At 37.9% G+C, this 14,211-nt stretch overlaps 1 protein-coding gene across 6 annotated transcripts in view; it reads left to right on the forward strand.

Moving 5' to 3' along the window:
• Window positions 1–14,211, forward strand: part of Heph (hephaestin) — an 81,372-nt gene that overhangs the window by 45,795 nt on the left and 21,366 nt on the right. For all 6 annotated transcript variants that reach the window (XM_038316136.2, XM_038316138.2, XM_038316135.2 and 3 more), the window contains 3 exons: window positions 7,873–8,086; window positions 9,738–9,877; window positions 11,013–11,144. In XM_038316136.2, the coding sequence (XP_038172064.1) occupies window positions 7,873–8,086; window positions 9,738–9,877; window positions 11,013–11,144 (486 nt within the window). The remainder of the gene's footprint in view (window positions 1–7,872; window positions 8,087–9,737; window positions 9,878–11,012; window positions 11,145–14,211) is intronic.

A 14,211-nucleotide genomic window follows, 5' to 3' on the forward strand; every position in this document is an offset into this window, starting at 1 on the left:
AGTGGGGTTAGTGATTATGTTTCTCAATTGGTAGCCTGCAGAGTACCTTCCTGTCTCAAAGGCCCTAGCACATAGAGGTAAAAGCTCTATGTAGGCACCACTTCATTCAATGATAAGAGATGTCCAATTGGGTCTCTGTTTCCCCCATTACTTGGAAATTTCATTTAGATCGCTTTCATATATGCATATATTTTAGGAAGCTTTTTAGGGTATTAGCTTTCCTTATTGCCCCTCAATGCCCTTAAGTTTAGCTGTCCCTCCTGTATTCCCTCCCTAATTCCTATGTCTCCTACACTTCCCCACTTGATCCCCCGTTCCAGTCCTCCCCATCTTTCCATAATTATCTATTCTGTTTTTCTTTTCTAGAGAGATTTATCGGTGCCCACTAGCATGTTACTTACTCTATACCTGTCTTTGTGGTTCTACACATTATAGCTTGGTTGTCATTGGCTTAATATCTAATATCCACGTATAAGTGAATACATACCATGTTTGTCTTTCTAGATCTGGGTTACCTTATTCAGGATGATTTTTTTTCTCCATTTAGCTGCAAATTTTGTGACTTCATTTTATTAATAGCTGAGTAATATTCCACAAATACATGTGCCACATTTTCTTTTTCCATTCATCTATTGAGTGACATCTAGGTTGTTTGCAATTTCTCGCTCTTATGAAGAGAATAGCTATGAATATGGCTGAGCAAGTATCTTGTACAATGAAGCATCTTTAGGCATATGCCCAAGAGTGGCATAGCAGTATTTTGAGGCAGATCAATTTCTATCTTCCTAGAGCCCACCACACTGATTTCCATAGTGGCTATGCAGGTTTGCCTTCCCTCCAGCAGTGTGTGAGTGCTCCCCTTCTACCACAAAATTGCCAGCATGAGCCTTCATTTGTTTTACTGATCTTGGCTATTCTGAGGGGTATAAGATAAAAATCTCAAAGTGATTTCAATGTGCGTTTCCCTGATAACTAAGGATGTTGCACATTTCTTTAAGTATTTCTCAGTTATCTGAGTTATCTCTATTGAGAATTCTCTGTTTAGATTTGTACCCCATCTTTGAAAGGGGTTGTAGCTTGATAAACAGTTTTTTGAGTTCTTCCTGTATTTTAGATATTAGCTCTATCAGATGTGGATCTGGTTAAAAATCTCTTTCCATCTCCAGGCTGTCGTTTTTTCCAATGATGGTGTCCTTTACCCTGCAGAAAGTTTTCAGTGAGGTCCTATTTATTTATTGTTAATCATAGTGCCTGCATTAATGGTGGTCTTTTCAGAAAGTCTTTTCCTGTGCCAATGAGTTCAATGCTATTCTCTACTCTCTCTCTTCTATCAGGTTTACTGTATCTGGTTTTACATTGGATTCTTTGATTCATTTGGAGTTGGGTTTTGTGCAGGACGATAAATATGGATCTATTTTACTCTTCTATATGCAGGAATCCAATTTAACCAGTAGCATTTATTGAAGATACTGTCTTATTTTTCATTGTATATTCCTGGCTTCTTAGTCAAAATCAGGTATTCATAGGTGTGTGGATTCATGTTAGGGCAACCAATTCAATTCCATTGATCAACATGTCTGCTTTTGTGAGGCACCATGCTGTTTTTATGACTACAGCTCTGTAGTACAACTTCGAATTGGGAATGGTGATAAACCTCCATCAGTTTTTTAAAATAGTATTATTTTAGCTGTTCTGACTCATGTGTGTGTGTGTGTTCCCATATGAAGGGAAATTGATCTGTAACTTTCTTTATTGGTTCTTTATGTAATTTGGGGTTTAGGGTAATGGTGGTCTAGTAAAATGAATAGGGAAATCTTCCTTCCATTATTATTTTATGGAATAATTTGGGAAGTATTGGCCTTAACTCTTCTTTGAAAGTCTGGTAGAATTCTGTGCTAAAACCATTTGGCCCTGTTTAAAGTGCTTATCTGAGCTGGGCAGTGGTAGTGCATGCCTTGAATCCCAGCACTTGGGAGGCAGAGCAGGCAAATTTCTGTGGAGTTTGAGGCCAGCCTGGTCTTCAAGAGCTAGAGCTAGTTCCAGGATAGGCTCCAAAGGAACAGAGAAACCCTGTCTCGAAAAACCAGAAAAAAATATGGTTGCTTATCTGATCTTGAATTAACTTTGATAAGTGGAATATATTGAGAAAATTCTCTACTTCTTTTTGATTTTCCAGTTTGGTAGAGTACAAATTTTTAAAGTATGTCCTTATGGTTCTCTCATTAGAGAAATTCTATGTAATGTTGAAAATATTTTCTGTGCCTTTGACCTGGGCTTTCTCTCCTTCCTCTATTCCTATTATTATTAGATTTGTTCATTTATAGTACCATGGAATTCCAGGATGTGTTGTGTCTGGATTTTTTTTAATCTAACATTTTCTTTGAACAAAGTAAGCATTTCTTTTATCTTGTCTTTATGCCTAAAATTTTTTGTTCCATCTCTTGTATTTTGTTGGTGAGGTTTTTCTCTGAGGTTCCTGAATGAGTTCCTAAATTTTCCATTTCCTCAATTTGGATTTTCTTTATTAATTTTATTTCTCCTTCCAGATTTTGAACTGTTTTATCCATTTCTTTCCAATATTTGTATGTGTTTTCATAGATTTATTTAAGACATTTATTCATCTTCTCTTTAAGGAACTCTATCATATTCATAAACGCTATTTTAAGGTCCTTGTCTTGTGCTTCAGACATGTTGCAATTCTCAGGACCTACTGTGGTAGGGCTGCTGTGCTCTGGTGGGCACATCTTGTCCTGGCTGTAATTATGTTTTCATGCTGGCTTCTAAGCATCTCGGTTTGGGGTGATTCTAATTCTGGGTGCTGTTATCTGGTCCTGTCTTTGTTGGGTGCGTGTTTTTTCCTTAGTTTCTCTTGCCCCCTCTGGTTCTTAGGAGAGTCTAGTGGCTGTGTATTGCCTGATAGAAAATTATTTGGGATTATGCTAGCTGTGGCTCCTGGGGGTTCTGGGTAAAATGTTTCTAGGTATTGGGATCTTACACTTAGGAATGAGCTAGAAGGATGGGGGCCTGAGGGGAGGACTACAAAAGGAAGGAAAGCAAGATTTTCCACAAGGATCGATTTAATCTCCTGGGAATGAGGACAGAGAGTGAGGAGAGACTACAACAGGTGGTCTGCCTCAAAACTGGGCATGAGACTGACATGTTAGATTTGGAGGAGAGGACAGAGGTGAAGATCTGCAGTTACCCTGTCTGCTTTCCTGGCTGGAGTTTTGCTCTAGTTTTTCTTTGCATTCTTCCTATTTATTTTCCTTGCTTCTTTCCATTTCTTCAGTTTTTCTTCCTTTTTTTACTTCTTTTTTCTTTAGTGACTTTTAAAATATATTTATTGGTTCTGACTCTGTCTTTCTCTCTGTGTCAGTGTCTCTATGTCTCTGTATCTATTTGTGTATATATGTCTGTCTGTCTCTCTATCTCTCTGTCTCTGTATCCCACTCTCTGTCTTTGGTGTGTGTGAGTTTACACTCATATGTGCCTGTGGAGGTCAGAAGACAATTTGTGGGAGTTGATTCTTTCCTTCCACCATGTGTATCCCAGAGATCCAGCTCAGATCAGTGACTTGGCAACAAGTGATTTTGCACACTGAGCTGTCTCACCAGTCTATTTTTATTCACTGTTTATCTTTATTTCTGTTCCATTTGCTTTTTTCCTATTTTCTTTCTGTCTTCTTCCCTCATTTTCCTCTTTTTAATTCCCCACTCCTTAGTTTATATTTTCTATTAAACTTTTTCAGTTAATATCCATTTTCTTCTACTTCCTGCTTTATGTACTGGGGATATGAGGATGAATCAGGTATTTTAAAGATAGTGGGAAAGGGGGTAAGTATGTAGACATTACTAAGCTCATGATGACACTCTCTGCTAAGAACTATGGCACAATGTGAATCACAACAAAGTTTTCCTGACTTACAGAGTGAAGGTTTCCTAGGAAAGCAGACATTCTGATGGAGGTTTTATACCTGTAGTCTCAGACTGGTCTTTTAAGGATGAGTAGCTATTGTCATGCAATAAAATAAGATAGAGGTGTAAAGATCACTGTAGACATCAAGAAGTAAAACCTTGACTAGAGATGGTTGATTCCAGTGGTTTGTTTCCTTACTTGATATTGCATGGTAAAACATATTCATAAATGCGGTGATATTTTAGTTGTAGCAATAACTAGGAGTGTTACGATTGTGATGCTCAATATTAAGAACCTGGAACAGAAGAATGTTGAAAAAGAAGTGAGTTAAAAAACAGGACTGTTATGAGAAAATTTTTTGCAACATCATATGACTCTCCCAGACCAGAATGTTTTCTACTTGTTTCCTTAGTATCGAGTAGCTATCAGGCTTTATTTTTAAAATACTATGTCCTGACTCATCACATAACTTTTGTTTTTTCAATTTTTTTAATCTAATGAATTAATTTATGGGGGTGTGCATGGCACAGCACTTGCATGGAGGTAAGATGACAACTTTATGGAGTTGGTTTATTCCTTCTATCATGTGAGCTCCACAAACAAACTCAGGCTGTCAGCTTTGCCAGCGAGTGCCAAGACCTTACTGGCCTAGCTTTTAGGCAGCGTGCATAAATTATTGCATTTGCTGGTACATTTAGTCATTAAACCCCTATTAATTGAAAACCTTTTACTGGTAAGATTGTGATGGGAGAGCAAATGAGTTATATAACAATCTTTTTGTATGTGAACTTTTGTGTTTTGAGACATGATCTTGATATACAGCTGCGTTTAAACTTGTTGTGTATCCGAGGCTGGCTTTGAAATATGATTGGTTATATTGTCTCTGCTTTATAAGTGCTGGGATTCAAGACATGGACCATCATACCTGTCCTAGATAGGAGGTTTTTCTCTCAGAATCTTCTTATTTATTTATTTATTTATTTATTAATTATTATTATTATTAAAAATTTCCACCTCCTCCCCACCTCCCATTTCCCTCCTCCTCCGTCCACTCCCCTACCCCTCCCTCTCCAGTCCAAGGAGCAGTCTGGTTTCTCTGCCCTGCGGGAAATCCAAGGTCCTCCCCCCTCCATCCAAGTCCAGGACGGTGCCCATCTAAACACACTAGGCTCCCCCAAAGCCAGTACATGCAGTAGGATCAAAACCCAGTGCCATTGTCCTTGGCTTCTCAGTCAGCCCTTGTTGTCTGCCACGTTCAGAGAATCCGGTTTAATCCCATGTTTTTTCAGTCCAGGTCGTGTTGGCCTTGGTGAGCTCCCATTAGACCAGCCCCGCAGTATCAGTGGGTGGGTGCACTCCTCCCTGTCCTGACTTCCTTGCTCATCTTCTCCCTCCTTCAGCTCCTCATTTGGGCCTTGGGAGCTCAGTCCTGCGCTCCAATGTGGGATGTTTTACATGATAGAAGGTTATAGATTCTCTCTTTCATGCCATGTAATCTATTGAGGAGTCTTCTGAGGTTTTTGACTCTCATCCTAAATTTCTATTTCCAGTTTTATTTCAGTTTGGGTTTCCTTTAAGTATTTCCTGTAGTCCTTTCATTATTTCCTTCAACTGCCCCCCCATGGGCTTCATTAAATGATTCATTTATATTCTCTTTAAGGTCCTTGAACATCTTTATAATTGCTATTTTGAAGTCCTTGTCTTGTGCTTCTGTTATATTGCATTCTACAGGACCTTCTGCAGTAAGATTACTAGATTCTGGTAAAGGCATATTTCGTGGCTGTTCCTGTTACAATTTTTTTTTTCTGAGACATGGTTTGTCTCAGCCTGTGCAGCCCTGGCTATCCTGGCACTCTGTAGATCAGGTTGGCCTCGAACTCACAGAGATCCGCCTGCCTCTGCCTTCCGAGTGCTGGGATTAGAGGCGTGTGCCACCACCACCCAGCCTCATGTTGCAGTTTTGCACTGGGATTGAAATACCTAGAATTATGATGTTCGAGATGTTTCTTGGAGTCACTATCTGGTCTTGTCTTTGTTGGGTGGCTGTCTTATTCTTTGGTTGCTCTTTCCTTGTCTGTGTCCTAGACAAGTGGGCTGTGGGGTCACTGGAAAAGAGTGCTTCTGTGGGTCAGCGAGTGACACAAATGAATATAGATAGACTAGGAGGGAAGACTGAATGAAAGTGCTAAGTGGGGTTTGAACCAAGAGGTAAGCCCATAGGAATGGAGTGAAAGTGATTTTTAAGGAAGAGGTGATAAGATTGATTGATAAAATGGATGCATAGGATAATAAAAATAAGTCTTGGGAAGAAGATACAGAAAGAAATGAAAATACTCCTTCTTTCAAGGTACCTATCAAATGATATAAGGCACTAATTTTAAATACAAAACATTTCAGTGTTTTATGGTGTCACTCTATGATGGAACACACAGTGATGGAATGATCAAGAGTATAGTGGCAATTAGGGCCCAAACAATCAGGGAGTAGTTTCTAAAGGAGATAAACTATGAATTGGATCCTGCAAAAGGAGTAGGCACTCGTAGAGTTTCAGAGTTGGAAAAACATATATTTCAGAAAGGAATAACAACAGGGGTGAAAAAAATAGAAGGTAGGAATATGCAAGGAAGCAGTCAGAAACAGATTTAGTTGGAAAAATAATTGAGGGTGGAAAATGGGCCTGGATCAATAGTTTAGGGACCATTTATAAAAGACTTACTAATTGATGAAATATTTATAGTGGCAGGGTAGGTTGTAGGCAGCAATGTAAGGGAACAATGAAAATAACAAAACTAAAATACTTAGCTCCATTTTATTAGCATAATCTGAGCTAGAGTCTTCCACAAAGGAATCTGTGGCTACAGACAGGTTCATTTAGCTTTATATCACAGCTATCAAAGATAGATATCTGAAAATTTCATGGAATAAAGCCTAAGATGGCACCTTTAAATGATCTATTACGAACACCAGAAGTGGTGGCACACACCTTTGATCTTAGCACGTGGGAGGCAGAGGCAGGTGGATCTCTGAGTTTGAGGCCAGCTTGATCTACAGAGCAAGTTTCAGGACAGGTTATGCGGGATTACATAGGGAAATCCTGTCTCAAAAAAAGAAGAAAAAAAAAGATCTGTCATGTAAGCTTCCATGTAATCAGACAGTTTCTTTTAAACATATGTTTAAATCCATAGGGTTTGTTTGTTTCTTTTTGTTAGTAGGTCTTTAGGTTTTGGGGGCATTTCGTAGGAAAAAAGTCATTGTTTCTATTAAATAATAATTATTAATCTGTATTGATTACTGTTTACTTATAATTTCACTTACTGCACATTTATCAAACATAGTGATACATGCTATATTTCTTTCCAGATTAATTACTATTGGCCATGTATTTGTATGTGATATATATGGTCAGCGTGATTGCATGTATGGTATGATGCACATACGGGACATAAGAGTACAATTTTTGGAAGTGGATTTTCTACTTCCACTGTGGGTTCAAGGATTGGACTCAAATTTCCAGACTCCTGGGGCAAATACCTTGACTTGCTAAGTGGTCTTGCCAGCCAGACAATCTTTTTTTATAAAACAGGCAAATGAAGGATGCAAAATGATTTTCATTCTACTGAAGAGAGAACTGGAATCAGAAACCCATACAAGCTTAGATGGCTAATAAGTAGCAAATAGGGTTATAATTTATCTAAGAACAGGGGTTTCCCAGTATATGGCATCCCTGGAGGAGTTCCTTCTTCTCCTGGAAATCTTTAATTTTTAACCCAGTGGCTTCGGAACTGGACCTCTTCTGTGCATATAAGTCTCAACAAACTTATAATGCACTTGAATTCGTGTAAGAGCTTTTTCATAGACCACCTTTCCTCTGAAGTATAGCTATGAAAAGGGAACCCATCCCCCACATGCTTCTGATGGGTATTCTCACTCAGATTTCACTGTCTGATTATCTTTTAGGGACATTTGAAATCTATTGCCAAGCAGGAAGTCACAGAGAAGCAGGGATGAGGGCAGTTTATAATGTCTCCCAGTGTTCTAGTCATCAAGATAGCCCACGCCAACACTACCAAGCTTCAAGAGTCTATTACATCATGGCAGAAGAGGTGGAGTGGGATTATTGCCCTGACAGAACCTGGGAACTGGAATGGCACAACACATCTGAGGAGGACAGGTAAGGCTTCAGAAAAGGAGAAACCACATCTTTAGATACCAAAACTTGCCACACCAGCACAGCCTGGATGCCAAGACTGGTGCTGGGATTGAGACTTCAGGAGACTTCTTCTCAGAACAGCAACCTTTATTTTCCCCGATCTAAAGCCTTTTATACCTTTAAGCAGACTGGGAAGCTTCTCCGGAAAACCACCAGCCAGAAAGAACACAAACATTCTTGTCAATTACAAGGAAATTTAGCTGTTGGTCAGGGGGAGTGAGGGCAGCCAGATCTCAACAGAAACTGAAAGTAGGAGGCATTTTTATAACCACCCAAATATTCTGCCAAAAGAAGTGAGACTAGAATTGAAGGATCTTGAAGTCCAGTTCCTTGCTTCTTCTATATTCATTAACCATTGAACTGAAGAAAAAGACCTTGCTACATCTTGCCCTCTTACCCTTGCTTCCCTTCTAATTAGCTAAAACTTACCTACAATGGGATTTAAAGTTCATAGGGATTTACTCAAGCAGTGGAATGTCTGAAGGTCATTTATTAAGGTACAGACCAAGCTGGGAAATGGAAAAAGTCCAAAACGGAGTAGTTTAAATAGGCTACAATTTTAGCTGTTATTTACATATGAGCAACTATGCTGCCTGCATCTCCTCCTTCCATCTCTGGGACCAAGATGGTTATTTTAGTAGTGGCCATCCCCAGCTTTCAAGTTCCGGAAAACAACATTGCTTGGGAGGATAGACATGTAAGCTGTATATATCACTTTTTCTCATCTTCTATTTCTTAAGTTTATTCACATGGCTACAATGTAACATCTGTAAAAACAGCCATGTGTTCCACTAAAGCCTAGGTGACCCTGTTACTAAAAAGAGGGAGATGAGAATACAAACTGTGGTACAAAGTATTACTAATAATAGTTTCCTCTAGTTTGTGGTGCCTTCACTGTCTTTTGTCAATTCTTGACCTTTATAAGTTTAGGTAGAAGTTTGTAAGTTTAGGTTGAAGTCTTCATGCTAACATTCTATGGGGGTTAGGAAATGGGCAATTTTTTTTCTGTCAGCCTTGATTTTGTCTATCATGAATAGCAGGTAAGTCATTGCTAGAAAAGGAGGAAGGGCAGAAACAGTGGATTGAACTCTTAGTCCTGCCTCCTCTTTTGGATAACAGTGTCTTTGTACACCCATCAATACTGACCTAGTGATTCCACTTCAAGACTCAGCTATTAGGAGAGTTCACTGTTAAAATGAATGATAAACACTGTTAACTGATAAGAATCTTATAATCAGAAAACTGTAAGATCCCATGTCTTCCCACTTTTGATCTCCAACAGCAACTATGGATGCTCAACTGCCACTTTGGGCCTTGTCCTTTTGTTAAATAATTCCCAATCTCAGGTTAAATCACAGCTGGAACCAAAGTCACAAGTTTTTGATTCTTAGCTCAGTAAATCACACTGCAAATATCTATCTGGTTGATGAAAAATAACAAACGTAGCTTCAGAAATGTACTATTTTTAATCATGGTAATGCAATTTGACATTATAATGGATAGATCTACATTTTTTCATATTTGACATGAGTATACTTCTAAATTAATTTCCCCATAACTGAAAATAAAAGTTGAAGGTCGGGTACTAATAACAGTCTTTGGATTCTTCTAGTTATGGTCATGTTTTCCTGAGCAACAAGGATGGGCTTCTGGGTTCCAGATATAAAAAAGCTGTATTCAGGGAATACACTGATGGTACTTTCAGGATTCCTAAGCCGAGATCTGGACCAGAGGAGCACTTGGGAATCCTGGGTAAGGGAATTCTACTTATATCCTGGCATCTAGGAGGCTGGGTTTCTTCTATTACACCTATATCATATCAGGGAGGTTTTTCCATACTTCATTCTCAGCTTTTCCATGTGGAATAGTAAAAGTATGGCCCTACTTTATAAAGTGGCCATGAATATAAGTATGGAAGGGAATGGTGGAAACATGAATTCTGCTGTAACATGAACCAAAATGTTCTTATTTTCTGTACCTTTGAGACATGGATCCTCCAAAGCAGGAGAATTTATCAACTCCAGCATGTAAAACCAAAAATAATACACAGAGCCACAATTGCCCCCATTCCTCAATTTAATCAAGGTTGTAAGTTGCTTTTGTACAATGGGTTTATTTATTTTCATCCTAGACCAGACAGGCCCACTGCGCTCTGAAGAGAATACTGTTGATGGAGAGAGGGTCCCTTTGTTTGTCCCAGTCTCCCGGCTAGCTTACACCCAAAATAACCACACAGAAACTGTATTAATTAAATTACTGCTTGGCCCATTAGCTCTAGCCTCTTATTGGCTAACTCTCATATCATGATTCAATCCATTTCTATTAATCTGTGTATCACCACGAGGTCATGGCTTACCGGGAAAGATTTAACATGTCTGACCTCGCGGCTTCATGGCAGCTCTCACACTTTGCTTTCTTTCTCCTAGAATTCAGTTCTCTTTTCTCCGCCTACCTAAGTTCTGCCCTATCAACTAGGCCAAGGCAGTTTCTTTATTCATTATCCAATGAAAGCAACACACAAACAGAAGGAACTCCTACACCAGAGTACAGCTATTCTATGGGCTATACATGGCAAGACTTTAGTCCTTACTCAATGATCCTGCAAAACTCAGAGAATCTCTAGAGCTTTTGGTTATTATATAGAGAAAAATAGGATGAGGAAAATGGGGATAATATGAAGCATATTTGTGTTTTTGAGGTACCCTCATGCTGTTGATAGCAATACCAATTTTAGGACTTTTGAATCTGAAAATGAACCCAAGCATGTCTTTTAGTCTTAGGAAGATTAATTCCCAGTTACATGGATCTTACAGTTATGCCTTGTTCTTTGATGTCTTCCTTTTCACTTCCCTGCTAATGAAACTTGTACTTCTTTTGTATGTATCAGGTCCACTTATCAGAGGAGAGGTTGGTGATATCTTAACTGTGGTGTTCAAGAATAATGCCAGTCGACCATATTCTGTGCATGCCCATGGAGTTCTAGAGTCTAATACTGGCTGGCCACAGCCTGCTGAGCCGGGTGAGTGAAAGGACAAAGGCTTTGCAGTCCTATTTTAGTCTTCTGGTTTTATTGCTTTAAACACCTTACATTCTTGGTTTGGGAGTGTAGCTCAATGAAAGATAGAGGGAATTAACTGGTGAATTGGAGTTCTAGGCAGGTTTAGTTTTCTTTTGCATTTACAGTAGTTCCTCTATTTCAGTTAAAAATACCTTGTGCACGACATGGTTTTACATTGTAACTTTTCAAATTTCTTACAGTGTTTAGTTAGGTTGTTTATGTGTACTAATTAATAAATAATAAACTTTTGATTACTATAAGGAAATACCAGAGACAGTCTACTTTAGAAAAAAGAGGAGTTTGTTTGGCTCCAAGTTCTACAAGTATAAGGTCTGGGAACTTTATTCAGAAATGACCTTGAACTTTGAGACTGTATAAGCCATCACATGATGAGACAGAAAATATATATGTGTATTCTTGTCTAGTCTCCCCATGAAACCAGAGGATTCTTTTTCCAGTGTTCGACCCTAATAGCTTCCCCCAAACCACATCTCTAAATGTAGCTGAATCAAATCTGTACTATTTTACTACTGTACAATGTGAAGTAACATCAATACATGAAGTGTTAGATGATAATCAAACCATACCTGAACTTTCTCTTTAGAACTTTCTTCCAGCTTAATGTTGGTATCTCTAGTAATAAATGTATCTATAGCATCTTATCAGTTTTGATATTTTTTAATCATTTTAGGATCCTCTTTAGTTGTCTTTATAACTTTTATAAAATTTGCTTTTCATTGTTTTTCTTCTAATTCTTGATGTATGTATATATTATATACAGCACAGCACAATACTTTGTAAAGACAATTTCAAGTAAGTATATATTGTACATCGATCTTATTTGGCCCCCGTATTCCCTTACTCTCCTCTTTCTTGTCCTACCCTTCTCATTTGTTCTCCAGAACAGTTTTGCTTACACATTCAGGTCATACATATATACAAGATTTTTATGTATCCCTGTAAAAATCTAAGAATGATAAATGGATGAATATATATATATTTGCATATCTGGACTGATTAATATGATGGTCTCCAGTTTTATGCATTTTCTTACAAATGAAACAAGCTCATTCTTGTTTATGGTGGAAAGGAATTCTTTGTTTATAATTATAAATATAATTATCTGATCCTCTGTTGGACATATTTAGTTCCATAACTTAGCTACTGAAAATAAAGCTGTGATTGATATGCTAGGATGTTTGTGATATGTTGACTTGGAATTATTTCAGTACATATCCAGGAGAATTTTTCTTGAAGAACCCCCATACTGATTTCCATAGTGGCTTGACTAGTTTACTTTTTAACCAGAAGTATGTAAGAATTCTTCTTTTTCTGTTTTCTTTCTTTTTCTTCTCTTTTCGTTTTGTTATTCAATACTGGATTTCTCTGTGTAATGGCGCTAGCTGTCCCAGAACACGCTCTATACACAAGGATGGCCTAGATCTCACAGAGATCATCCTGTCTTTGCCTGACTAGTGCTGGGATTAAAGGTGTGTGCTACCACTGCCTGGTTCTTTGGTTCTTTTTCTGTTTGCTTAATGACTGCTTTGGAGACTGGAATGAGATGGAATCTCAATGTAGTTTTAATTTGGAATTCTTAGATAACTAGTGAGTTTGAGAAGTTTATATTTGTTTATTAGCTATCTATATTTCATTTGTTGAGAACTGTTCATTAGTTAGTTCATTTATTAATTGAATTGTTTGATTGATTACAGTTTAGTTCCTTCTTTAGTAGTTTTTATATTCTAGACATTAATCTTGTCAGATATCAAACTAGTAGAGATCTTCTTCCATTCTATACCCTGTCATTTCACTCATTTAACTGTTTCCTTTCTGTACTGTGCGCTGGAATTTCATGAGGTCTTAATGTCAATAGTTGGTATTATTTACTGAACAGCTGTAACCAGTTCTAGAAAGCCCTTTAATATTCTTATGCCTTTAGATGTTTTCCATACTATTCAGACTAAAATGTCAACAGTTTAGGTTTAGGTCTTAGGTGAATTTGGGGTTAGGTTTTATTTGTATTGTATGTGAGATGATAGGGATAGAATTTCATTCTTCTACATATGGTTATCCAGTTTTAACTTGCAATATTTTTAAGAGACTTTTCTAAAATGTATGTTTTTGAAATTATTGTCTGGTATCTGACAGCTGTTATGACATGGGCTTACATCTGGGCTCTCTATTCTGCTGATTTGTGTTTCTGCTTTGTGTCAGATCTATTCTGTTTTCTAACTCAGCCTGTGAAGTTTGATATAGAACCAAGGATTATTCATTTTGCTCAGGATTGCTTTAGCTATACATGCTATTTATTGTTGGTATTTTGTGTGTGTGCTTCCACGTGAATTTTAAGAGTATTTTTTAGTTTTGTAAAGAACAGCATTGGAATTATATGGGGATTGCATTGTATCTGTAGATTGCCTTGAGTACTGTAATCCTTTTCACAATATTATTTTTTTCAGTCCTTAACTGTGGGAGACATTTTCATCTTCTAGCATCTTGCTTTAATTCTTCCTTTAGTGTTATAAAGTTTTTAATGTAGAGGGTTTTTTATTTCTTTAGTTTGATGTATTCCAAGGCATTCTTTCTGATTTTCTTTGAAAGAGAGAGTCTCACTATGTAACCATGGCTGGCCTGGAACTTAGCATATAAACCAAGTTGTCTTCAAACTCTCAGAGAGCTACCTACTTCCACTTCTCCAGTGCTGGGAGGCAGGCATGGTTCTGAGGTACCAGTAGTTAAGAGCTTGCATCTTTATCTGCAAGTAGGAGGCAACTGTCTCATATATATAGATAGGGATAGATAGATAGATAGATAGATAGATAGATAGATAGATAGATAGATAGATAGATAGATAGATAGATAGTAGGGAGAGAGAGAGAGAGAGAGAGAGAGAGAGAGAGAGAGAGAGAGAGAGAGAGAGAGAGAGAGAGAGAGAGAGAGAGAGAGAGAGAGAGCACTAACTGGGAACAGCGTAGACTTTTAAAATGTCAAAGCCAGTTCCTAGTGACTCACCTCCTCCAACAAG

This window comes from Arvicola amphibius, chromosome X, assembly GCF_903992535.2.
Source record: "Arvicola amphibius chromosome X, mArvAmp1.2, whole genome shotgun sequence".
Classification (NCBI taxonomy): domain Eukaryota; kingdom Metazoa; phylum Chordata; class Mammalia; order Rodentia; family Cricetidae; genus Arvicola; species Arvicola amphibius.